Source organism: Rhea americana, unplaced genomic scaffold (genome assembly GCF_003343005.1).
Source record: "Rhea americana isolate MKP2758 unplaced genomic scaffold, rheAme1 scaffold_97, whole genome shotgun sequence".
NCBI lineage: Eukaryota > Metazoa > Chordata > Aves > Rheiformes > Rheidae > Rhea > Rhea americana.
In genome coordinates, this window is record NW_028187166.1 from 2,642,601 (window position 1) to 2,668,256 (window position 25,656).

Sequence of the window (25,656 nt, forward strand, 5' to 3'; positions counted from 1 at the left end):
AAAAAAGGCTATGTTTTTCCATGGGAACCAAGCTAACAAGCTAACATCAGTTTACCAGAAAAAAAAAAAAATACTGAGACACCCCCTCCTAGGGTTTAGAAGAAAAGCCTTTGGTGCCCTTATGTGACCCATGGCCCTTACCCGCACTCCGAGTGTGCATCTTCACCAATTTAAACAAGAACTTTCTCCGGCAGGTGGTCCAATCCTGATGTGTGCCTGCTCAGCCAAACGAGCAGAAGCCTATTCCTTTTTCTTAATGTCAGGGTTTTTTTGCTAGTTTTGCTCCCTGTGCCGGCTCGCTGTGCCTCAGACAAACACTACTGCCAGGTCAGGAGGTGAGGCAGGATCTGTAGCTGGAGGCCAGGCTAGAAGACTGGGGACCACAGCAGCGTGGCTCAGACTGGCTCGAACAGCTGTGGATGTGCATCTTAAATTCCTTTCCTGTTCTTCACTATGACCCTGGACTCCACTGCTTGACTTGCTAGAGTAGGTGAGAGATACACTGCAAAGGACAATTTAAAATTAAGCAGTTCTGAATGTCAGATTCATCTGTCTTTCAGCTAGTAACCAGCACAGGCACATCAGCTGAGGAAGACAGGTAAAATCACTGATGCAGAATACCCAAGACAGCTTTACATTGCACCCACACATTGCATYGGTACCTGCACGGAGCACAGTCTGGATCTGATCACGGCTTCTTATATTTAAGGAGCTGGTGGAGGGGAAGGGTATTGGAAGACAGAAGGTTATGCAAGTCCATGTGTCCTGTGACTAATTAGGACCTGGCTTTAAGGAATAGGGTCTGCGGATGTAATAATGTCTGATGCCTGTCTGAAAAGGTTAGCTTAACGCACCCATGTCACGCTGCTGGCTGCACATAGCTGAAGGCTGCTTTGCTCGGGTTCGCTGTCGCTGCACGCGACGCTGCAGTGCTTTCAACTTGCACCATGGGGCAGCCAGCCGGAGGGCTTGGGAGAAGCTGGAGACTTGGTTTCTGTTTACAAAATAGGAAGAAACACGCCTGAATGGGAACCAGGAGGCYAGGACCTGTATAAAACAGGTTGGGTGTCAGCAGCATGGCTACTGTTGTGCCACAAGGTACAGCTGAAAGTTCCTTCATCTGGTAGCAAGAGAACATCAGTTAAATAGGTTTGCTGGCAACTGCTGTCTCTGGCGGTGCCCTTACAACGCCCGTACTGAGGCCGAGGAGTCAGAAGCAGCAGAAACAAATTTATCAGTGTCACAAGCCAGAGCCTACTGCTTTTGGCGCTGATCAACTATAACGAATCCGAGATATCAGATAGGTTGGTTTCTTTTCATGCCTGTTCCCTGCTATCGTCAGCAAAGAGTTTACTGGGCATTTTCTGGCCTTTCGCTGGCTCGACACCACGCAGAAAGATGCTGATGCAGCCAAAGGACGTTCCACAGCGTTGTTCCAGAAATGTCCCCAAYGCTGCTTCTTGCCGTATTATTTAACGCGGCGAAGCTACGCGACCCAGGGCTACTAACCCGGCTGCAAGCTTGGCTAGCAGCAGGCAAGGGACAACCGAAAGGGCAGGCAGGGCTTCTGCGCCAGTCACGGGAGTATCATGAGGCCCCGTTTTCTCTCAGTACTGAGCTGTGCAGAGAAGCGTGGTGGGTCTGAAACCTCGGGGTTAACCACACTCGCTCGAATTCGGCTCAGCGTACTCCGCCACGAGACACAGGCCTGCTTCTTCTTCCCTGCTCCTGCCCACGCCGTTCTCAAGCAGAATGCACCGCGCGCGCAGGCACACCGCTCGCGGGCGCGCTCCTCTCCGATTTCAGCCCCTGGCTCTCCAGGTGCCCTCCTGCCTCAGCGTTCAGCAAGCTGGTGCAGCACCGAGCGCAGTCACCAGCCTCTCGTAGCATGTCAGGTCCCAGTTTGGCACCTCCGCGCCCACGGGGCCTGGGTGTCTGCGCCTTGGTACCACATCCGTCGTGTGCAGAGACCTCCAGGAAATTGTCACATCTCCTCCCCGGGCCACACTCCGGCTGAGTACCAGGCACTGTCTCAATGGAAAGTAATCCTAAACCATCTGCTGAAAGGGAGAGAAAGAGTCTCCAGATGGTGTTTCAGAGCAGAGACTGTGTGGCAGGGACCAGATCGGTTGCTAGAGAACATGACCTCTGATTCATCTTCCCTTGGAGAGCCGAGTTCATTCAAAATCCCTGGAGCTTTTCTCTCCTCAGCTCTCTTTGAAGAGCGTGGGGGGTGGTAAGCCAAAATGACTCCGGTTTAGGCAGAAGAGCCTATAAACATCTCTCCAGTGGGCAAGGGGTGCTGGCGGGACTGCTCCGGGATTTCCTTTAGGCTGTCTTCGGCAAGAATTTTCTTTCAGGGAAAGGACTCCCTCTGCCTGTAAGCAATAAGCTTCGAAGGAGAAAATTACTGCAGTCGCGGCATTGTAGCTAACAGCAGCCCGTAAATCTGTGCGGGGAAACAGAGGAGTTATATAATCCCCCAGCTTCCGATAACATCCCAGGTCACTCTGTTCAGCGGATCCGAGCATCCCACAGAGCTCGCTGAAGTCCTGCTTTGCACTTAACGCTCTGGTTTTGCGCCAGGCCTTCCGACCCACAAGATGCATCCCTCTAGCGCAGCACGCAGCCATTCAGCTAAAGCCTGCTGTAGCACAGGCAGCACACAGGGGATCTTTGCTAGGACCCATGCTCACAAAAGGAAAAAAAAAAGAAAAAAAAAAGAAAAAGAACAGGATAAAACGTAATTTTGAAGTCCTACAAGGTATCTTATAGTTGGAGCCAGACGTTTACGGCTAACTGGTGAGCGATTCAGTGCTTACAACTTCACAGTCATTAACTAACTACCAATCCGAGCAGCCTCGTGAGATGGTCCTATTAGCCCCGGTCAGTGGAGAGGAGCAGCTCGTCCCAAACCACACTGCGCCAGAGCCGGGACGGGAACGGTGCATTCCTGTCGCCAGCCTGCGCCGAGAACGCACCTCTGCTTCAGTCAAAAGGCTATTTTAAGCTGCAACACTGGACTCTTATTAAAGGCTTTGACAGTTACTTTGATGAGCCTCAGCGTGTCTGCTCTCTCACCCCCRAAGATAACCACTGCTCGTGGCACAGTCTGCAGAAGGGAACTGCAAACCGCCGAACTTGGCCGGCTCGGCGCAAAGCCCGGCGCCTGAGCGCTGCAGCGGGGTCAGCTGGAAATGCCACCCTGGGAACCGGTGCGAAYGAGCTGTTGTCACGTGCCTGCTTTTGCCAGTTCTGCAGCAGAGACGTAGCTGGCGGATACTTTGCAACTACAGACTAAAAGGAAGATCAGAACAGAATGGTGAAACTGGAGCGTTCAGGGTAGGAGCTAGCAGCCAGCAGGAAACCTTTCTGATCAAGTTGAGCCTTTGAGAGCAGTCTTACTTCTACTACTTAGAGTGGCTTTCCTGACACTTAATATCAGGGGCTGACTCGAGGCTTGCCAGTTCTTCTGCCTACACAAGAATTTTTGTGCTGTTGCAAGGAACAAGCTCTGGCCTGAGCCTTGTTTGCACAAGCGCACGAGTCAGGAGACACCGAACGCAGATGCCAAATCAATCCCTTGTGTTCAACAGCGCTGAAACAGCTGAGTAAGAAGTTGCAGAGGAATACCTGCAACACTGGATTTTCTAGTGACAGGGTGGGTTTCAGTGTTTGAACTTCTCCAAATGCCCTTTACAGCCTTCTTCAAATGCCAATACATTTTGAACCACTGCAGGTAGCTACTGGTCACTGTAAGGAAAGCCCTGTTCCTGCAGGGTGATGGTTTTTCAATGTTGTTTAACAGCAGGGATGCACTTTCATGATCAGTCCTATAAATTTGCAGACAGAGTTCTAATGGCAGGGAAGAGCTCTTTATGCAGGATGACACGAGGGYCACAAATTCCAATAAAAGATAAGGGGGGGAACACATTCACAACTATTTCCTCTTCTTCCTTAAAATCCTACATGGTTCTAAGCTAATTAATTAACACACTRTCCATAATTTGTTGTTGATTATGGCAGGTCAAGTTGGGAGCTTCCGGATCTACTGGATGGTAAAATCCAGGCCATAAGCGATTCAGATGGAGTGAACTATCCCTGGTAYGGAAATACAACAGAAACCTGCACCATTGTGGGTCCCACAAAGAAAGAATCCAAGTTCAACATCAGCATGAACGACAACTTCTACCCAAGCGTCACATGGGCAGTGCCCGTAAGCGAGAGCAATGTGGCAAAACTCACAAGCATTCACCGGGATCAAAGCTTCACCACCTGGCTGGTTGCAACCAACACAGCTACCAATGAAATGGTGACCTTGCAGACTATCAAATGGCGCATGAGGCTGGGTATAGAGGTAAATCCCAGCAGACCCCTGGGGCAGCGTGCCAAGCTGCGGGAGCCCTCTGCTCAAGAGCAGCCCCAGGTCCTTAGCAAGAATGAGCCAATACCACCCAGTGCCCTTGTCAAACCCAATGCCAATGATGCTCAGGTACTCATGTGGAGGCCAAAGGATGGACCACCACTTGTGGTGATACCTCCAAAGCACCGATAATAACAACCTGGCGTCCCGGCAACAGAAGGGAGAAAAAGAAAAATTTAGGCATTAGAATATACATGTATAATCTGAGCAAAATCAAAATGCACTTTTTATTCATTCAACAGAAATGCAACCATTCTACCTTCTCCCATTGGGACGGATTTCACTGTGCTAAAGCTAAAGAGGAGACCTTTGACTGGGGTCTGTCTCGTCACTGGATTCCTAAGGGAAGAAACTAACATTAACGTCTATCCGTATAGTTTTTTTCTTCCCTACTTTAGTTACTGTTTGAACTTCAGTCTCATTAGCTTGCCCAGACTGCCCAGAACAATAAGAACATTTTATTTGGGATTTTAGGAGTCTTTCTTTCTTTCTAGCCGAGAACAAAAGTTCCTGGAGCAAAAAGTTGACTATTTAAGATACGRATTTTTTTTTTTAGCTGTAAAGGTTCTGAGTTGCAAATCCAAGTCATGCGGCCTTATGTAGACTTTGCTTTGCATTGCCAAACTTTTGCCTTAAAGCTGTGTTTGAAACAAACAAAAATACCACCAGGCAGAATGTCCTTTCTACAGAATTTTGGGGAGAAAGTTTTGGAACAAAGAATAGATTGACGGTGTGTCACAGGCTGATGAAAAGGGCATGAAATTGGAAGAAACATGATAAAAAGAAAATCTTCCTGGTTTTAAAACATGGAACAAGGAAGCATGGAAATAATCTCAGTTTCAAAGCAATGCAAATAACTAACCTGTCGCAGAATGTCCTTTGAGTGGGAGCTACTAGGCCATCTCCTTGCTTCACAGGAGGGGTAGTAAGCAAGCTTGCACTGCTCACACTTGCTGATCTCAGTCTCCCATTAGCATTATAATACGGGATAATCTCACAGGCAAGGGCAGCAGCTAGAATTGAGGCCCTACGAGTCAACGTAAATCAAGAGGGAAGATGTTCCATTGTGTTTGTCTTTAGGAAATGAAGACATTTGGCTGCCCAGCTCTCCCCGGTCTCTCTTTCTCATGGTGTTAACAGCTAATGGCTCACCCGCAGGCTGTTGTTGGCTGAAGTTCTGTTGCCCCTTATTCCCATGAAATCTCAATGACGGTGCTGTAAGAAGAGCAGGATATAAAAAGGATCCTTCTGAAGTCATTGGAGATGCATGGGTGTAAGCAAGGGCAGATCTACTGAGTCTACCTAGCTATATCCATAATTCAGGAATAGTTATGTCTGAAAATAACAGGCATCTATTCCTAGCAAACACTATAAAAAAAAGCTACGAAAGACTCTCTTCTTCCTATGATAACAGATCATGTTTGAGTTGATGGAGAATTGTTCTCCAAATGACCTCATGATCTACCTGACTTTCAGGAATGGGGTACAGACAGGACCAGAGGTGATACTGTACCTGTCCGGTTATGGTACAAGTATCTGTGTAGCAAAAGATTATGCATGAGAAGGTGCAAGTAGGGAAACACCTGAATGTTGGGTGAAGATGCTCCAGTAAATATAGAGCAGGAGCTGAAACCTATGGGTTTTTATTAAGGACCTTGTCCAGATGGCTTCAGAGATAACCAGATGTATTGCTTCAAAGGAAGGAGGTACGGAAAAGCAGTTTGAATGGGAGGGGCACAGTTTACAGGCAGAGGAAGCTGTAGAGTGGAAGTGGCATCTGGAGAATGGGGCACGGGAGATCTGCTCGCTTGCTCCAGGCGCATGGCCTGAGGCAAATCACTTCCCCTTCCCTCTGCAGCTCCTTCCCCTAAGATAACAATTCTTCCTCTTATTCACAGTTGGCCTCAAGAGTTAGGACTCAAGAGAGCTCAGCGTGCTACATACAGGCCTGGCCCTGCTGAGCTGGTCTAAACGTGTCTCCCAATCACACACACGCTCTCTGCGTGACACCAGTTAGCTGCTGTTGCTACCTTCTCCTTCCACATAGGATCTTGCCAGCAAGAAATTCTCCTTCCTCTCTTCTCCAAAGCCACRCGCTTTGGCAACTGGTTCAACCCCACCCCCCTGCCTGGGGGCACCGTACTCAGAAGAYATGCCCCCCACGAGAGTCTCAAACCAGCACACAGGGTTACTGGACACTGGCAACGCTATTTCCCCAGAAAGACTGCCGTCCTCCATGTCGTTTTTCAGAGATGCTCGTCTGCGGAGGCAGGGAAAGGYCTGCTCTCTCTGCAGCGGGCAGATCTCTGAGGTAGGAAGCCCGGTGTTACAAGCAGCTTGCAAACAAATGGACTGGATTAAACCCAAATCCACAAGCCAAAGGTAGCCTAAATCAAGGCTTTGAGACTGTGAGGGATGAAGCTAGGGAGACTTTGACTTGCACGGTCACTCTCTCTGTGAAACTCCATTTTCTCACACAGATTCAAATCCTAATTACAGCTCAACTGGCACAGTCYCTTGGGACTTGCCTGTACTTTCTCCTAGGCAATACATGCAAAAGAGGACAAAATCTGAGCTGATCATACTTGCACGCGTCTTGGCTGTTGCTTAGATGTGCTTCTGGGCAGTCCCGTGGGTGGGAGTAGAAGGGGTGCTCATGTCTGGTATTCACTTTGTTTTCGGTGCTGAGTACTTACAGTTCTCACTGATGTCAGCCTGGGTTGAAGAAATCAGACCCAGTTGTCTTAATTAGCTGCACGAAGGAATTCCAAGGAAAGATTTCTTCTCAGTCACCAAAAATCACATTCAGGGAACACCTATGTCCTTTTCCACTTATCTTTGTGTTGGACTTAGTCTCCCAGCGCACTAAGTAASTCTGATTCCTCCCTATTCCCTCAGCCTGATGGACTGGATGCATCCATGCAATTTGATACAAACCTCCTGGCTAATTTGTCCTGTTGCACTGATTAGATCCAGCTGAGCAGATAATATGAAATTCAAATTTCATGTTGGGTTCAGCTTTGCATGGACTTCTCCTTCCCTTCCCAAAGGATGCCTTTATCCCGTGCCTAGTTCGAAACACACCCCTCCGTCTCCTTTCACTTTACCAGGCACAGCATAGAAAAGTGATGCTGCCTCATTTTAGATTTCATGCTTTGTGAATAAAAGCGATGTTTTTCCAATGCTGCTTCATTACAAAACTGACGAGGACAGATTGGCTGAACATAAGAGGAACGGTGGCTGGAAGYGACAAGTGCTACAGACACCACTGCTTATAGGGCTGGTTGGTAACTGTGCAGTTAGAGCGGGGACTGACGGACGGAGTCCCGGCTCGCCTTACAGGTCTAGGGATCCAGGGCATCCCGCTCTGAGTCGCTGCAGTCAGCAAGGGTAAAGAAAGCGCCTTCTCTGGTAGCTTTTGGCAGCCAAAGGGAGCATTTGGCAGGAATGCACAAAGGACACGTTGGGAAGGTGATGGAGAACCCGCGCGAGATTGTTTCTGCCCCCGTCCAGCGGGCCTGGCCCTCCCACCTCGCCCAGCAGCAACGCTCAGCTCTGCAGAGCCCCCAATCACGAGTCGACGCGTTGTTGCAGAGTCTACATCACCCTGCCAAAATCACGCGGTGGGTCGGGGTGGGAAYGAGCAGGGCCTGCGATAAGCCATGGCCGAGACCCTCCGCCCGCAGCCTCTCTCCCCGCAGCCGGACGGGTGGCAGGGACGTGCAGATCCCAGGGAGCGTGTACAACGTGCTGAGCAACGTTACAGCCGACTCTGGCTCTCACCTCTGCTTTCCTACTCTTGACACAGAGACTGACGTGGCAGGAGTGGGGTGGCCCAGCAGAGAGCAAACGGTGACACTAAAGAGCAGCAGGGAGGGGAAGACCCGGTCAGCCAGCGCGGCAGAGAGCAAGGCAGAGCCCAGTAGCACCTGGGGGTGAGACGGTGGTTACCTGAACCTGCAAACAGTGGTTTCTCTTTAGCATTTGGCCCTGGCTCGTGGCGCAGCAATAAGAATCGTCCTTGGTCTTGCAGAGATACTGTGAAAATAAAACCAAGATGTACCACGTCTGAACACTCACGCAGATGTAAAAACAAATCCCTGCTTTTATAACAGACAGAAAATAAAGTGAAATTTTCAAACAGACCTGCGTGGAGTTGTTTGGGAGGGGGTTGTTTTTAAATAGACAGTTCCACCACATTTGCACTTTCGAGACTCTGCTAAACATCCTCTTTCCAATGAGCACATTTTCTCTCTGTTTCAGCTCTTGCACTGCATCAGATATAGCATTGAGGTTTCTGGTTAAAAATATCAGTCAGCATCGTGCATTTTTCATTATCAAGCTGCCGTGTATCTTGTGATACAATGACAAAGCTAATCTCGCTTGGAGCAGCTACCAGGGCACGGAGTAGCTGAACTTCTGCACAGTTTAGTTTCCTGATGCTGCTTGCTTATTTAGCAAAAGACTGGCCAAATGCTAGCTGTAAATGCTGCATCTGGAGAGAGGCAACTTCTCRCCCAGCCTGCGGGACCCTGGGAAACGCAAGAGCAGCCCCAGCCTTTCTGGCCCTGGCACACGGCAGGAAGAGAGCTTAAGAACTGCTGCAATACATGGCCAGTTTCAAACGTCACRTTGCATTTATTTCATGATTTCTCCCCACAAACACTCTTCAGATTTAGGTTTCATTTGTTTTCCAGTGAAGCAGCTAAATACTAAAGTTATTTTCAGAGAGGACGAGGGGGCCTGGACAACTGGCCTCGTCCAGCTCACTGGCTAACGCGTTACCAGGGATCCCAGCTCTGGCACCTTCCAGGTTTGCAATGCGGCTCCTGCTGACACACGCCAGTCATGCTGCGGGCTCCCTTCCCACCCGCTTTGCCTGCAAGGAAGACATATGTTTCTCTGTCTTTTTTCTCCGTTCTCTCAGAACTTCTGCTATTTTGCTACTCCCTGATCCAGCCCATACAGAAGCATCAGGACTTCTCTGAAAAGCGGCGGTGGAAAGATCATGCTGCTGCATTGGCTCCTCCYGCGCGCTGTCCCTCTGCAAACACCACCTCGCTCTCGAGGGGCCTCYGCAGACCACGTCCTCGTGACCACGCACCGCTTGCTCACCGGCAGCGGTGCTCTCGGGCACCCCCGGAAAGCGGCGCCTCAAACCGCGCTCTCCCGTATCGCTGCGTCTCCCCGGGCCCTATCTGCAGCGAACGAGACCGATGGTTACAAGCCTGTTAAACCCCTTGARGGCTGCGGCCAAGCGTTCCGGCTCGGGAGCCCTGTGCGTGCTCCTACAAGGGAGCAGGCAAACCTGGTATTACCGCCCAGAAAACTTAGCTGTGCGCACACCCAAAACGTGAAGAGCTGCACACCCCGTGCGGGAACCCCCCCAGGCGTAACGCAGTGTAACACACACAAATGCTGCGGGGAGGGAGGGAAACGGCTCAAAGGRAGGAATTTGCATTGGTGGCGTCCGAACAGAAGAGCAGACAGGTTCGGAGGGGGTTTCGTTTCCACAGTGGAAACTCTCCAGCCTCATCTGTTGATAGCAGGTTAAATTTAGATGTCCTAGTTTTGGAGGGAGCGAAGGAGGGAGGGAGGGAGRATGGCAGCCGGCTCACAGCTGTTTTGGGTGACACCCTGGAGCAGCCGAAGCGCCCGGTCACTTGTTGTCTGCACAGGGACGTTCAGATAGCTCCCGAGAGGGATCAGGACGAGGTGGGAAGGACGTCGGCTGCCGAACCCAGCAGACGCTGGGTCGCATCAGAGCGTCYGGTTGTGGAGCTTCAGCTAATTAAGTAAGTCCTTGGTTCCAGTTTATTTGGTGAGTGCTAGGGTTACAAGTCCAACTTCACCTTTCTAGGTAGTTTGTCACGTTGGTTCACGATTTTCTACCCTCAGTTTTACGCAGACTGACCCAAAGGTCCCTTCATTAAGCAGGCTGGCAAACGCTTCCTCCATTTGCAGAAATACCCTGCTTATCTCAACTGTCCCTGCAAAAGTTTTTGCAGGGGACTTCCCTCTGCTGATACAAATCAGGTTTTGTTTCCTATTTCTTCTGTCTTACATCTTGGTAGGCTGCTTGCACAGAGCAGCTGCACGCACTGATTTTATTCCTTCACATTTTCAAGTTTTAAAACAAAATGTTTTTTACTGATGCACTGACATAGATTGTCGAGTCTTGACGCATCTACTAAAACAAAAAAAAAAAACATCCTGTGTCACGTATTTCATGCTGATAATTACAACAGAGCTCTTCAGACAACCTGCCCCAAGATTTCCAAGGCTGTAGTCCAAACGCAGACAGCATCGCTGAAGAGTCGGGTCTGAATCTACAACAACTTTAAAATTGTCCCGCTCCTCCTCAGTTCCCCCTCGAAATATATTAAGGGCTTATTTCATCTTTGACTTTGAAGACATTTTAAAATCCGTTTAAATACAGCCTATTTGAAGTATTGAAACTCCCGGCACCTGCGAAGTAAAAACGCGCAAAGACAGCGTCTTCCTCGCTACCCCGATTCTTCAACGGCCGCGGACCTCGGGGGGCTCCGTCCTCCTCCCGCCCCGACGGCGCGTCCGAGAGGAGACCCGTCCTCTGCAGAGCGGGAGGACGACGCTCCGATCAGCGTGGCCGTGGCTGTACGCGCCCCACAACCGTAACGCGGCCCCGGGGCTGACCGACAGCTCGGTTGTATTATTCGAGCAATAAGCTCGCTGGCAATAAGCAACTTCATTTTTATCTCATTTTTCAGGGAACAGTACAAGTTCAGACGCAGACGCTGGCAGCGCGAATTACGGCCGACTGTGGTCAAAGCTGTACGTGGAAACCCAAGCTCTGCAGCAGGAGTGAGACGTATCTGCGGCGGGAAGAGAAGGAGCGTGGCGGTCTGCAGGAAGCTGCGGAAAAACAAGGCGTAGATGGCGTCAAGACAGGAAACGCGCCGCCTGCGACCGGGGGCCCGTCGGGAGACGCGGAGCCGGATGTGCCCGGGCGCACCTACGGGGAAGAGCGTGCAGACGGGCCCACGTCACCTTCGGTGGGGAAGGGCCGGACTCTTCTCTCCGTAGCCGCAAGACCCTGGCGCCTCCTCGAGGGGCCTTCAGCCGTCCCCGAGCTGGTGGAGGGAAACCAGCGTTGGCAGGGACCTCTCCAGTGTGGGGCCTCGCACGAGAGCCGAGGACGTTGTCAAACGCTCCCTTGGCGCCGGGGTGGGACGGGACCCTACGGCGCACGTGACAACCCGGCGAGGAGGTTTGGGAGCACAAGACACCTCCTTCTTGCACGCTTCCGAGCTCGTGCCCCTCCTGAGAGCTCGGCCCCCCGCTCCGGGGAGCGGGTGTCCCTCCTGCTGCCGAGCCGCTCTTCCCTCGCCCCAGCCCCCGGGGCGCGACGTGACACTCGTCTGGGAACTAAAACTCCCTCGGCACCACCGAACGCTCTCGTGCCAAAACCTCGCGGCAGGATCACCTTTCCTTGTGTGCAGCGCTGGAAGCAACGCGCAAGGGCAGGACACGTGAAAGCTAAGAAGGGATAAATAAATGTCACCGCAGCCACGGGCAGCGCCGTCCTCTCCAGCTTCACCCGCAGAGCGCTGGGCACAGCGGCGCGCCGGCCCCGGCCCCACCTCGGCCACCCCRCAGGCGACGGGCCGCGAGGAGAAAAACGGCCCTTCGTTGCTCTTTTAGTCTTTGAGGAAGCAGGTCTTGGAGGACGGGTTTCAACACAGGCTTGGGGAGACTCTCTGCACCGCACGAGGCAGCGCCCTCCCTTCCCACCGAGCCTTSGCACCATCGCTAGCGCTGTGCCGCGTCCGAGGATGATCAACRCTCGGCCTTCCACTGCCGAGAACGTAGTCTCGGAAGGAGAAGGAAAAAAGTGCTATTTCATTAGAAATAATTAAAAATCAATCTTTGATGAAAGCCTTGAAAGACAACTTCCCTTACTAAAATGGGGAAGGAAAAGAGCGAGGAAAAAAATAAGAGAAACAACCACTATCGCAGAGACAAAATGACGAGCTCCTCCACCGCAGTCCCCAACAGTTGCTGTTAGTTATCTGAGGATTAACCAGCATGGGCAATTATGAAACGAAGGCTCCGAGCCCAGCAAGTCCTTGGCTTCGTTACTAAGCCTGCCAGGACGGGCCCTCGCTGAGTTAGAGCTTTATTCTCTTTAGTGGACATCTGTCCACCAAGGACTGGATGGAGGCCATTCGCTCCCAGMCAGGCCACCTAACACAGATGACAGATCATAACAGCTCCTGGCAACCACCAACCCAGCTTCACACGCACTTGCCAAGTCCTTGAGTCATCTAATAAAAATGCAGATTTTTCAAAGTTGATTTTGCTATGCTTTATGCATATTTCTGTAGGCTTATGGTCACGATCAGCTGCTCCGCACTGCTCAGCTCCTCCTGCAGCTACTATGGAAACCAGGAGCAGCACCCATTTCTCAAGGGCAAATAGTTCAGGTCATTGGGGTATTTCAGCTGYAAATTTGGAAATCTTATAAGAAAAACCTCATGTATTTGTCTGGAGTAATTCTTATGGTCCCTTTGTTGCAGAAGAAAACGAGTTAAACAGGTACAAGCCGCACAGCAGGGACAACCCCCAACTGCTCCCATCATTCCAAAAAGAAACTTTAAATGGCTCAGCACGCCAACATTACATTCCTACCAAGCCAATCTTCTCCATAGCAAGTGGTTTATTAGCTATCTGGGGGAGCACAGCTGATACGGCCTTGCTAGGAGGTGTCGCATGCCACAGCGATGGGAGATTAACGCAAAGAATTTAAGGTCAATGGTTTGGGCCAGCTGCTATTTATAAAGAGGAAGGAAAGCAGAAGAACAGCAGTATCACCTCTAGGCCTTCAGAAATTTTGTATATTCAAGGAGAACATACTGGAATGGCATAGTCCAACCTCCCTTCAMTTTTTCTTCCATCTCCCCACTAGCAACTTTCGGAGAAGCTTTTTTCTCCATTCTAGCACAATAATTCCAAGAACCCTGGTGTTCACTCAGCTGTGAGCACAGCGTTTCTTCCACTAGAAGGGAGGTTTAAAAACACCACCACCACCACCCTCCTGACAGTACCATCTCTAATATGACATTCTGCACACCAAGGTTCAGAAATCCAGGGCATATGTAAAAGCCTCAGAGCCTAGAGCCTTGCAAAGCCCTTCCACCTCTAAAAATAAGTCCTCATTGTACACGATATTCTTTGCATTTCAGTGGTCTTCCATTTTAAAGGAAACCAACCTAATGACATTCCCAATCGCAGAGATAGGAGTGATACTTCTCACAGTTAGGACAGGAGTAAGGTCAAATGCTAACATTTTAGGTCAACTTTTTTTAAAAAGTTATTTCTTCAGGAAATGTTGATAGATGCAAGTATTTAGTTGTTTTCACTGTCCAGTGTTACAAAACAATTATCAACTACTTATAGCTCCAAGAAGTGATTGCACGCCCACTTACCAACCATACTCCAAAATACGTCATTGTGTCATATATTGTTCGAAAATAAAATGTCAAAGTTTCTGCTAAAAATAGAAAAAGCAGAAGTACCCCAAAATGCCATACTAGGACCCAAAAGCTAAACCACACAATCAGCATGTATTCAACTAATACCTAAGCTGTCATTTCAAATGCATTTTTCACGGTGCAACAGAAATCCATTACATCATTTAGAGGTTTCATGGAGGTCAGATGCATCAAATAGAAAAAGTGTTTGTCCCCATTGCCTTCAGGGCATTCTTTATAGTTGAAYATACTGAACAAATGTTTTAAACATACGAGAATTTCACAAATGTTACTGACTGAAGCTAAGAGCTACAGTGAAAAAGTACGATTTCATACATGCCAGGAAAAAAATCCGTAGCTGACGGACTCTACCAGCCAAAGCCACAGGCTGCAAAATCACTAATGCCTCTGAATGGAGATCACACTTTTAATTCAAGAGCCAAAAATCTTCCCTATAACCCGAGCTCCAATTTCTCAGTTCTATAAAGTTTACAGAAAGGTATAAATAGGAAAGCTTTTACTTCCCACCTCTTTGCTGAATGYTACTGCCATGGGAACATGTTCTGCACATTGCCTGTTCTTTTCAGATAATTTCCTGTTTCTCTACCAAGCCTCTGGCTCACACATGACTCAGTTTTAGCACTTCAGCAAGATAAGCATGTGCCCCATCCCATACTTAAAATTAGCAGAGCAAACTTCAGTCTCTTAAGAGTCCGGGATAATCAGTATTCTCCTCAATGGAAAACGTGCTGCTGTATGTCAGGAAACAACTTGGGCTATTCCCTTGTCTAGGCAACAGGTAAGAAGCGTTAATGATAAGAGGATGCTACGTCCAGTATGGGGATGGTAACTACAGCATATATTTGTCTTCTAGAACCAGAGAGAAAAAATAAACCCTTCCAATACAAATAATATCAAGGCAGATAAAATATTTTAATATAGAGCAAGAACAAGTGTTGCATAAAAATAAGCATTATCTTTTTTCTTTCTTTTTTTTTTTTTAATAAAAGGAAGTCAGAATTTGTATTTAAAAGAAAAGCTGTTTGTATATTGATCACGAAGGTGACTCATGAACGTAAGTTCTGCAGGAGGAAGTTTAGTATGCACTTAGCTTCTCCAACCACTAAATCCAGAGGAAGATCTGTAGAGCAGAAACAAAGCACAGCAAATGAGATCTGGAATCTCCCTCAGGCAGTATTAACTTAGCAGATGTCTCAAACTTCCAGTCTCTCTAGTACCAGAAGCTTATTAAGACAATGTATTGGTATTTCCAGTATCTTTTGCCTGAGACCGAATCAACAYATACTTATCAGATTATAATTATTCTTATCCTACTGCCTATCATTTAGGGACAGACATGTTCTCTCTCCTTGACAGAGAAGCAATGTTTAAGAAACTTGCTAGAAGTATTCCAAGCAAGCCAACGGCAGAGCGGATGACCGAATTAACCTCAGCTTTTAGTCCAGTTCTTTAAGCATAAATCACTATCTCAGTTATATCAGAAAGGTGATGATTTATTTCATATCTAGTTTCAATCTAACAAATGGAATAGATTTTAGATCTACACAGAGCTTGAGAGCACACACCATTTACTTGAGACGTAGCTGGACAAGGAGGGAAAGTATGATCTAAGTGAAAAATTCTCTCATATGAAAGACTAACTGCACTGGAAAGCGTGTGTCTGTGTGTTTAATGTATATTATTGCTACTTCCAAAGCTTGCTCTTACATAACATCCAACTCTATCTGGCTCTACTTGTATTTTTAATCAAGAATTAGACACAAAATGGTACTTACGTGTTAGATGATCCAAAACCAAATCCTGAAAGAAATGCAAGATTAAAAAAKAAATTGTTAAAAGGTATGATAAATAAGATACATACTAAACATCTCCTCCAAAACACAGACTGAGAAAATGTTTCCTTTCTGCCGCAGGCCAGGGAAATAGTGATGGGCAAACAATGAAAGTCAGATCTCCATCCAGAAGAGAAGTGACTTGCCTCAGCTCCTGAGAGGGCTTGCTTTCAATGCTAATCAGCTAGGCCCATTCATTAGTAGCAACTGCATACAATAAGCCTGGTTTATTCATCCCTCCATGAAAATAGAGGATTGCTTTCTGAAGATGGGATTTGTGCTTAAAGGCTCTGTTCTCAGCCCTGTGTAAATCACTGAAGCTTCACTGAATTACACCAGCTAAAAGAAAAGGTTATTGGTGGTCTAGCTCAATTTTGCAGTGCATGTTCTTTTGACACCAAGTGCCTATACACAGTACCAKATGGTACTGAAGAGATATTCATTATTCCTTAAGTATTTTCCTTTGAGAAGTAAGGGCAACTCCACAAAAAGGGGTGGAAAGCAATATTGGMGATGAGGCATACCTAAGATAAGTGATTTACTGAAATGTCATACAGCAAGTCAGCAATGGAATCATAAGACAGAGTCCGAGAAGACACTAATCCCACCCTGTGGCTCATTTCACCAGGCCTCAGTGCCTTTTTCATTGCAGGATCATGCTTAGACAGATTTTTGATATGGAGCTAAGGAGTGCGTCACAACTGAGTTCCCAGGAAAACTGGAGACCGGGAGTCTTTTAGGTCTGTTGTATTTTAGCTTCTCCTACCTCCTCCACCTGTTCCAAAAGCCGAGAATCCACTACTCTGCGTGCCGAAACCGGTACCCTGTTGGGACAGTGATCCAAACGTCGGGGTATTTTGATTTGCCAGAGTGCCAAACGATGCTGTATTGTTACTGGTACCWCCAAACCTGTATGTTAAAAAGAAAATGTGTGTTTGCAAGTATGTTTTCACACTGGAAGTTTGTCCTTCTACCCACAATGAAAACTGCGTACTCCTTAAATGAGAACATTCCCAAAGAGTGAGACCACCAGATGTGAATAATTAAAATTGTTCATTCTGAAAATGTATTTCCTGGTTTGGGAAAGACTATCRTACACAATACAAGTGTTTCTCTGTCGAACTCCCATTCTGAAGGTACACTAGGCAGAAGGAAATATATRCTCGCTCTAACACAGGATGCATTTTTCAAGTGCTTGGAAATATTAACACCAGCCATCAAATGGAATACATTAATTCATCCTGTGTGTATATTTTACCTTTTCAGCTCAAAACTACAGCATCATTCCCTTTCATAAACGGGGAAGCAAATGTGGAGCTGGCGTGAACTGCTCATGAGCAGAGTCTAGATTCAGAACCCAGACTCCCAACTTTCAGACAGCACCTCATCCAATGCCCAGGTGAACTTCTCCAGATCTCCCAGTTCTTTTCTCTCCCTAGCTTGTTTTGAAGCACACAACGTTCCACTGTTTTCCTGAATATCTGCACCTATCTGACACTTCACCCCACTGCCTTTGGATTACTTCCCTAATTGCTTTCGGGGACAGGGATAAGAAGAACATTTTTATGTATGGAAATTGTTCTTCTTTCTCCACCCACTCCATCCAACCAAGCAAAGTGGAGCTATCAGTGTGACACACTAATGAGACCATGATAATTTGATGCAGTATGATTCTCTGCGCCCCACATACACTTCTCCAGTTCTTCATGCACGAGGTGCACTTGAACAAGGAACTTAAAGTGCTGCTCTATCTTAAACTGGGCAAAATGCAGATACAAAATAATCAAATGACAAGCTCTGCGAGCACGCAATGCTTCTAACACTAATGCAGTGCTAGTCTTCTCCTGAGCASACTGTCGGCCAAGATAAATGATGTGCCAGCTTTGCAAGACTGCGCCTCACACAAGCACCCGTCATTTCTGACTTACAATATGATCTGACAGCATGTTAATCCACCTCTCCATCCATCCAGGTCTAGTAGAGATTTTTATTATTTTTTTTTTTAAACATCAAAACATATCTTTCCTGATATAAGACAACCCTTGCAGCAGTGTGACAAGCAGTTCACCTGGTAAAGGAAGTCATCTTTCTCACCCTAGACSCAGGTGACTGTCCATACTGCTTCCATATATGGCATTAGATACAACGGGCATTTTAGTGACTTTGCATCTTGACCCGTCAGCCATTCCCTGTGCTTTTGGTTTGGATTGACCCGTGYAACCTTCAGATTGCTTTAGCTCAGAACCACAAATATGACTGTTTCAAGGTGTGTGTTGGTGGTGGTGGGGGGAGCCACACCACTGGAGAAGAGCAGAAGAGCTYGGAAAAGACAAACACACAGAGAACAAAACCCCTCAATGCTACCTCTCCTCTGGGCCCATGCCACTAAGCACATACAGTGGGTCTACCCGATGAGAAGTGAAAGTGSAGTTAGTAACAAGGAAACTAGTGGTTCAAACTGCTTCTTTTGGTTGCTACTRTAAGAACATGCCTGTTCAAAAAGGCTAAGCATAGTACGAGTAGAAAAACGCTTTAATCTACAGTTTTTTTTTTCCTTTTTAAAAAGGTATAAAAGAGATGAGATGCAGTCATTGCCTGTCAACAATTTAATCAAAACTACCTTGCCCTGATTTTCAGGTCCTTTGTAAAGTTTCTACATAACAGAGAATGCAGAGGCACTTGATGCTGGTTTGAGAGAGAGAAAGCTTATTTACTAACATACAGTCTTTCAGACTTTTGAAGAAGTGTAATGGTTTCTATTTTTGATACTTAACTCCTTTATCAAGTGATGCATACTCTTTAGAACTGAAACAGCAGTGAATCATATGTATTTAAGTTAGCAGTGTGCTCCCAGTACACAAGTACTTCATTTTGACTTTTTTTAATTCTCACTTTAATCTGAAAGAAAGCCATGTCAGGACGTACAGAAGTTCTGCATAGGTACTAAACTACATTTCACAGTTATACTAAAGMTGCCCAGGGAATTTACATCCTTTTGGAATTTTAAAAATCAAAAATCTTCAGGCAATTCTGAAAAATACTACACTGAGTCTGTCACCTTTTTAATAGAGAAGTCAAAACTTCCCACAAATTAAGCCACTGAATTCTCTCCTCCTTGAATCTGCAGACTCCTTATGCAAGAGCTCCGTCTGTATCACTGTGCTGCTCTTTCTGAACCTCGTTTATCTATAAGCTTCAAACATTGACACTGAGTGCATCTAGTTTCGTTACAAAATCCTGCAGCAAAATAGCTGAAAGTTGGAACTGAACAAAATATAAATGGAATTGAAGCTAAGTCATCTCTACGAACACGACCTTCTTCGCAGCAGTTTGATCAAGCTGCCTCCATTTTTACCCTTTCYGAACAGTTTGTCCAATTTGCTGCACTGGAGTTCAGCGCATTGGTAAACATTGCTAAACAATGTAGCTGTGTGCACACCCACAGCCCAAGGGTGCCCTGGCAGGTGGACGTCTGCCTTACCTCCTGGGGGAATTACCAAGTTATACTTTGGGATGTTCTGAAGTGCCTTACATAAAGGCAGTTATTCCTGAAACAGAGGACAAACATCTGCAAAATATGAAAATACCAAGACTGGAAGAGATCCAGTTTCTTTTTTTTTTTCCTCCACTGGAGTGAGTGTGCGAGCGAGTTTTTAATTGGACCTATTTGATCTGAATATAGCTGTATGGCATGAAGGAGGGCTACTTGCTGATAGTGCAGTGTTGAGGAGGGAAGTTTGCTACTACTGCAGAAGCTGTTCTGCAAGGTTTGAAAAGCTGTATTAGCAAAACAAGGAATAAAGTGCTATCTACTCTGCTGTCAAGAACAGGATTAAGGAATAAACAAACAGGTAAAAAAAAACAAAACAAAACAATCAGTATAGGATAAACACAAGCCACACTGGGCCACAKGCTGTTACAATACTCCCCCTCATCCCCTAAATGCAAGAGAACACACTGAGTTCTCATTACTGTCTCAATCCTGCCTGTGGGATTTGTGCTAAAGTGGTTAGACAGAGTCACAGATAAGGGTATTCATTATTTTCTTTGCTTGGCATAGTTTGTAGACCTAGAGTAGAATATAGGCTAAGTGTGCACACAGAAAATGTTCCTGCATTTATTTAGACACATGCAGGATGGCTCACATTTCCCCTCCACCTCTAAAGCTAAAGATTCAAKATAATCTTTTCAGCATTAAAGTGAACCACACAATTAAAATGATCATGCATATCGTTTCCTTTGGGGTTAAGGTTTTTGTTTCATTTCACTTTCCTTCTGAGTGCCTTTATTTTTTTTTTTAATAATAATAAAAAAAAGATGACACAGCTTTGCAATCAACTACAGAATACCTTTTTTTACTCTAATGGAGGGGTAACTGAGCATACGAGTTTCATCATGCAAGAACATTGTTTTCCCAAAGCCTAGGTCCTGGTTAGCTTACCCAAATCCTCCAGCGCTGGCTGCTGCTGTACCCTCGCCGAACACTTTGCCTCCCGTAGAGCCCAGAGGGCTTGAAAAGGTTGGGGCTGAACCGAATGCTGGCACCCCTCCGAACCCAGGGGACCCCCCAAAAGTGGGAGGGCTGCCAAACACTGGAGCAGCACCGAAGCCACCTGAGCAAAACAGAGGCAAAAAGGGACAAGAACATCAAAAAAACAGTAACGGAAGAACAAAAAGAAGAGTTAGATTTCCAAGTAGACAATGTCTGCCATGGGGCTGCTGATCTTGTCAAATGGACACAGCATTATTTCTAAAATTAAATGCCACAAATCTTCCAAACTGCAGGATATTTTGTTACAGGAGGCATGGAAGAAAAAAGTGTCTAAACACATGCAAAAAGCTGCAATTCTATTAAGAGACTATCCAGAAGAAAATCACATTCTAGGTCATTTGAATATTCAAGCTCAAAATCAACTCAATTCACAGAGCTATACTACAGGGTGGTAATATATCATTCATACTTGCATACTGTGATGGAATCTCTGCTTGTTTTATATGAAAAGGAATACCTTAATTGTGAGATAGTAGGCATTACACAATGATCAAGTTATTGTAAGAATACACAAAACAGGTAATAGATTGATGTTTTTATAATTTAAAAAAGCATATACATCCTTCATTATGAAACTAGTACTACTTATCAGAAAAGCTTAGCTTATCTGCTCAGTTTTAAACTAAAGCTCTACTTATCACCAGTTAGACAAGTCACTACCTAAAGGAACTGAATGGAAAATGCAAGATGAAAGATTTCCTGTAAAGGTTGGCTTCACAAACATTTGTCACTGTGTTTTGATGGCAGTGTTTTACTCTGAGTTCAGGTCTGTTCTAAAACCTTAGAAAGATTATGCTTTAGAACAGAATGGACAGGCTGTGATGCATACAAATATTTAAATCAGAAGAATTCCCATATCCAGTGTTCAAGTTCCTTCCCAGCTCTTAAACCAGGTAGTACACAGTAAGCTTGTCCTGGAGGTGCTCCAGTGATGCAAAAGATTCAGGAGGCAGGATATTTGCTGATGCTAGTTTAAGTGGTGGAAAACGCAAGGATTAAATGACAAATCTATGGAACTGCAGGACTTCTGAGGTGAAATCGAGAACTGACTCTTCACAGTTTCTGTTCAGGGCTTAGCTACCTTCTTCTGCTGCTCTGAACCGACTTCTACCCGGACGATTTTATTCTAAGTTCATTCTATTGACATTATTTGTCTGCTTTTAACTGACACCATGGAATGTGAAGGATGCTGCTCTTTTGTTTGACTGGTGCCTAGAACTGGGATACCACCACACGTTTTAATAACCTAGGTGAAATTCCAGCCCATGTCAAGGTAATGGATACTGTTTGGCTGCAAACACAAAAGGTCTGGAAAAAATAAATGCTGAGCCTGAATTATTTAAACATAGATCAGATATCCTGTTACCTGCATCTCTAGGAAGATTAATTATCACAGCGGCTAAAGCTTTGCTAAGGACACACTCTCTTCTGCAATGCATATTAACTAATATTAGATAGAGGAAAGTGAAATATGCAGCAGTAAAACCATGCCAGGACAAAGAAGCATCCAAATTAATACAAGTCCTTCCACTGCAGTTGGAAGAGGAAGGCACACCGTCCCTTTCAACATTTAACAAATATAACTAGAAGGAGAAAGTATGAGGGGTTCTGCGCAAGTGGACATGCCGTCTGCAGAAATGCCTTTTGCAGACGCCTCTCAAAAATCCCACYTCAAGCTGAATTTTGAAACTGGAGTAGTCAAAAGTAAAAAAGCTGTTATTGGAAAAATGAAAAAAGAACATCCTTCAGCAACACCCGTCTCTTCTGCTAGCAAAAATAACAGATGGGAGGCATGCCTCAGACAGAACTCAGTCCACTACCATGCAGAATGCAATAGCTGAAAGAAATCCTACTAATGACTGCTGAATCTGGTAGCGTCATGATACTCTCTGCCACTTCACTAACATCACAACATAACTACTGAAAAAGCAGAGGCTGCTTTGTTATAAAGCACTGCTGCTCTGAAGAGACCTCTTGAGCACCACTGTCTTAACAAGTTCAGGGATGGCCAAGCCTCCTTTGCCTCTCTCACCTCCTCCAGTGCTGAAGCTTCAATGGACACATTTGGAACACAAGAACATTCACCTTCATCAGTATTCTCTGTAAGAATGGTCTGAGGCTAGAGGAGGAAAAAAAGCTTTCCTCTGATCCTCCTTTAGGCCTCCATTTTTGCCTGTTAACAAAATGCACRCTTTGCCATTCAGTTCTAGAGGACAACCTGTCAGTCAGCACTGCTCTTGCTGCTCTTTCTTCAGGCAGGAGACAGTAAAAAGAAGAGGTTTTGTAAGATTTCCAATATTTGATTCAAGTAATTCAATCAAYAGAAATAGCAACAGCTCAGCCACAGGAGAAGTGATGACGATAGGTGAGACTGATTTCAAAGGAGAAGGATGTAAAGCATGCCTGATCTGAATTTTATGAGGAAGCTTTCCCACTGTAGACATTGTACAGCCACTCTCATGATGATATAGGAACAGAAAGGGTTACAAAACAGAGAAGAAAAATTGGAAGACAATATTCCAAAGAAAACATCTATTAAATTCTATACTCTGCACTTCTCATTGCATGGTACATAAGACCAGCACTAATTCACACCGCTTTCTGCTCTAAAACTGCAATAGGAATTTCTGCAATGAACTACTTTAAAAAAAAAAAAAGAGATACACTCATAACACACACTAATTTATTGTTCAGAGACAATTCCTGTGCATGTACTGAGTCTAGGTGGTAGATATCTAAAYAGCAGAACACTCTACTAAATATCTCACAAATAAATACGATGTTTATAGTGGGCTGATCAACAAAGTACCTGCTTTGCTCGGACTAGAAAACCCAAAGCCTTGAGATGCCACGCTTCCACCACCAGAGCTGAAAGTGCCTGTAGGTTTCTGCTCTCCAAAAGACGAGCTGCCAAATCCAAAGGTCTTGGCCCCACTGTTTCCAAATAAGCTAGAAGAATCTGCAGAGATGAAGAAAATTTGTGAAATTCATAACAGACAATATTCTATGTTAGCTTCATTAACTGGGTGAGAAGGAAGGGGAACCTCTTTTTCTCCCTCCGCTCCAGAGCACAGAGTGAATGCCACATCCAAAAAAAGCGCTCAAGAGAGAAGCCAAGTACTCCCTATTCCAACAGGGCTTCATAGTTCCAACAAACCATTCTGGATCTGATAGATCACTAATAGCACTTCATTGTTGCAATCTTAATATTAAAACCCTAGTATTAAGATTTCCAGTAAGTCTGTGATGGAGGATTTGTCCAGCTGTAGCCTGCACTGCAGTAACTGAAAGCTGATTCTTAAAATAAGAGATCACAGCAGCAAGAATCAGTCACTCTTGACAACACAAATATCCATACTTCATGCACAATTAAAGATTCTCAGCTATTCTGACAACAACCACAATTTCTTAACATGATTACTGCACAGTAAGACCTTAAAATAGGAGCCAAACTTTTCCAGCCTGAGAAATGACTCAAGTTTTCATCTTTTACAAGGCTATATAGATTTTCAGCACCTAGTGCCAGGACCTACAATAACTAAAGTTTTTCTCTAGTGAATCATTTATTTTATTTCATCGCAAAACCCAATACTACAATAAAAGAGGAATAAACTAACACAGGATAGAGAACTGGCCTCAATCATTAATACCAATGGACCATTAAAAAGGTAATAAAAGAAACAGATGTGCTGTGCTCTCACAAGATTTTAAGTGCTACTTACAGCCACGTGCGGCTAATTCTGCAACTTTCCTTTTTTCTCTTATATCTTAGCCAATGCCTTCCYCTCCTTTGTGCTGTCTATCTGCTAGACTCAACTCCTCCTTTCCTACTTGCTTCCAAACTCAATTCACAAATGATGAAATAACAAAGCTGGGCAGTCTCATTAAATAAAAGCTACAGCTAAGAAAAACATTAAGAATAGCTTTTGTGACATACAATCACATGTAAAAATCTGCAGTGGCTACACATGAAAGGCTGAGAGCGGGCTAGTATTTAAAACAAATTGCTACCGCAGACAACAGCATACATGTATCTCAGCTAAAATTTTAGGTTATTATGACCAAGACCCATTAGCCCAGAAAACTTGAGATTAATGTGGTTTTAATCTGATGGCACAGGGCGGGGGTGGTGTCTTCAAACTAATAGCCAGTGATCGATTCTTGCATTAACGATTAATCCTTTACGGCTTCTAGAAGCAGTTTCTAATAGCCCCTTAAAGCCTCTTGTGCAAAGGAAGCTGGAGGTAACCGYATTTTGTATTCTTAACTCCTTCTCATGTCTCTTTTTGTTAGGCTGGTTGGCTGGGCAAGAAGCAATGTGTGGGAGGGTTGGTTTGGCACCTCACATGCAAATTGATTTAGCTAAAACACGTATGCTGACTGATGCCTTTTAGCTTACAGTTGCAGCAAAAGAAAAGGCAAGTGCCAAGTCCCCCCACCTCAAGAGGGCTTTAACACAATTTCTCTCATCTACCCTGCCTTCACAAAACTTTAAGAGTTTATCCGAGAGAGATCCACCCCACCTACTAAATCCGCATGAAAACCAATCAGCCAAAGGAACGCTGCAGTTTTGCTTTCTTAGTGAAACAGACTACACGCCCAAACCAACCGCCAAATGTATTTTTCTTTATTACACCCATGTGGCTGAGAAAGTTCACATCTCCTCCTAGACATGAAAAATGACTGAGAGCTTACCAATATATTATAACAAATTATGGTAAAGTATCCTGTGTACACTGCAGAAAAAAAAGACATTTAAGGAGGAAACTCTCCTCTACCACATACCTGTTAACTTGGTTTCACTTTAGCATGAAATTCTATGATTTTTATGATGAGCAATAATTAAAGCTTTCTAATTTCCAGTCATGTTGGAAGCTGAAATTCCGTTAAGAATTTAGAGTACTGAATTTTAAAGATGCATTTAGCCACAGAAATTCCTACAGAACATAAATACTCTTCACACTTCTGGCATCTGCGTTTGTTTCAACTGCTTCCCTGCTCATTTTTCAAAAAACTGAAGGGAAAAAAATGTAGAAGTACATCACACACACCGTCTGTTTCTGTTACCCCCACAAGCCTTTCATGCTAACACAGAATTTACTCAAAGATGAAAAAAGCACAAAAACAGATGGGATCACAGCACTGTTTGTGTTCTTGTTGCCTTCACTTACTCTGGGAAGCTGCAGATCCAAATCCTCCACTGGAGGAACTGAAAGGATTCTTATTGGCTGCATCCTGACTTGGTTTTCCTCCCAAACCACTGAAGAAACCTCCACTTCTTCCACCACTTCCAGCTCCAAACAAGCCTCCGCTGGA

General features: G+C 45.5%; 2 protein-coding genes and 1 long non-coding RNA gene across 4 annotated transcripts in view; 2 read left to right on the plus strand and 1 right to left on the minus strand.

Moving 5' to 3' along the window:
* The window catches only part of FAM78A (family with sequence similarity 78 member A), a 13,116-nt gene extending 4,548 nt beyond the window's left edge, over nt 1-8,568 (plus strand). Inside the window, exon 2 of the mRNA XM_085325354.1 lies at nt 4,027-8,568. Within this exon, the coding sequence (XP_085181480.1) occupies nt 4,027-4,555 (529 nt within the window). The 3' untranslated portion in view covers nt 4,556-8,568. The remainder of the gene's footprint in view (nt 1-4,026) is intronic.
* A 1,446-nt stretch (nt 8,569-10,014) lies between these two features.
* LOC146584173 (uncharacterized) lies at nt 10,015-12,759 on the plus strand. Its single transcript, XR_014898265.1, has 2 exons — nt 10,015-10,218; nt 11,173-12,759. It is a non-coding gene; the product is annotated as an uncharacterized LOC146584173 (long non-coding RNA).
* Nucleotides 12,760-14,849: 2,090 nt separating this feature from the next.
* NUP214 (nucleoporin 214) overlaps nt 14,850-25,656 on the minus strand; it is a 45,609-nt gene continuing 34,802 nt past the window's right edge. Inside the window, exons 31-36 of one of the 2 annotated variants that reach the window (XM_085325361.1) lie at nt 25,512-25,651; nt 23,150-23,299; nt 20,230-20,401; nt 16,555-16,697; nt 15,732-15,756; nt 14,850-15,076 (exon numbers count right to left, since the gene is read on the minus strand). In XM_085325361.1, the coding sequence (XP_085181487.1) occupies nt 15,043-15,076; nt 15,732-15,756; nt 16,555-16,697; nt 20,230-20,401; nt 23,150-23,299; nt 25,512-25,651 (664 nt within the window). In that variant the 3' untranslated portion in view covers nt 14,850-15,042. Of the gene's footprint in view, nt 15,077-15,731; nt 15,757-16,554; nt 16,698-20,229; nt 20,402-23,149; nt 23,300-25,511 lie in introns of both variants that reach the window. The other variant, XM_085325360.1, reaches the window with a different exon arrangement.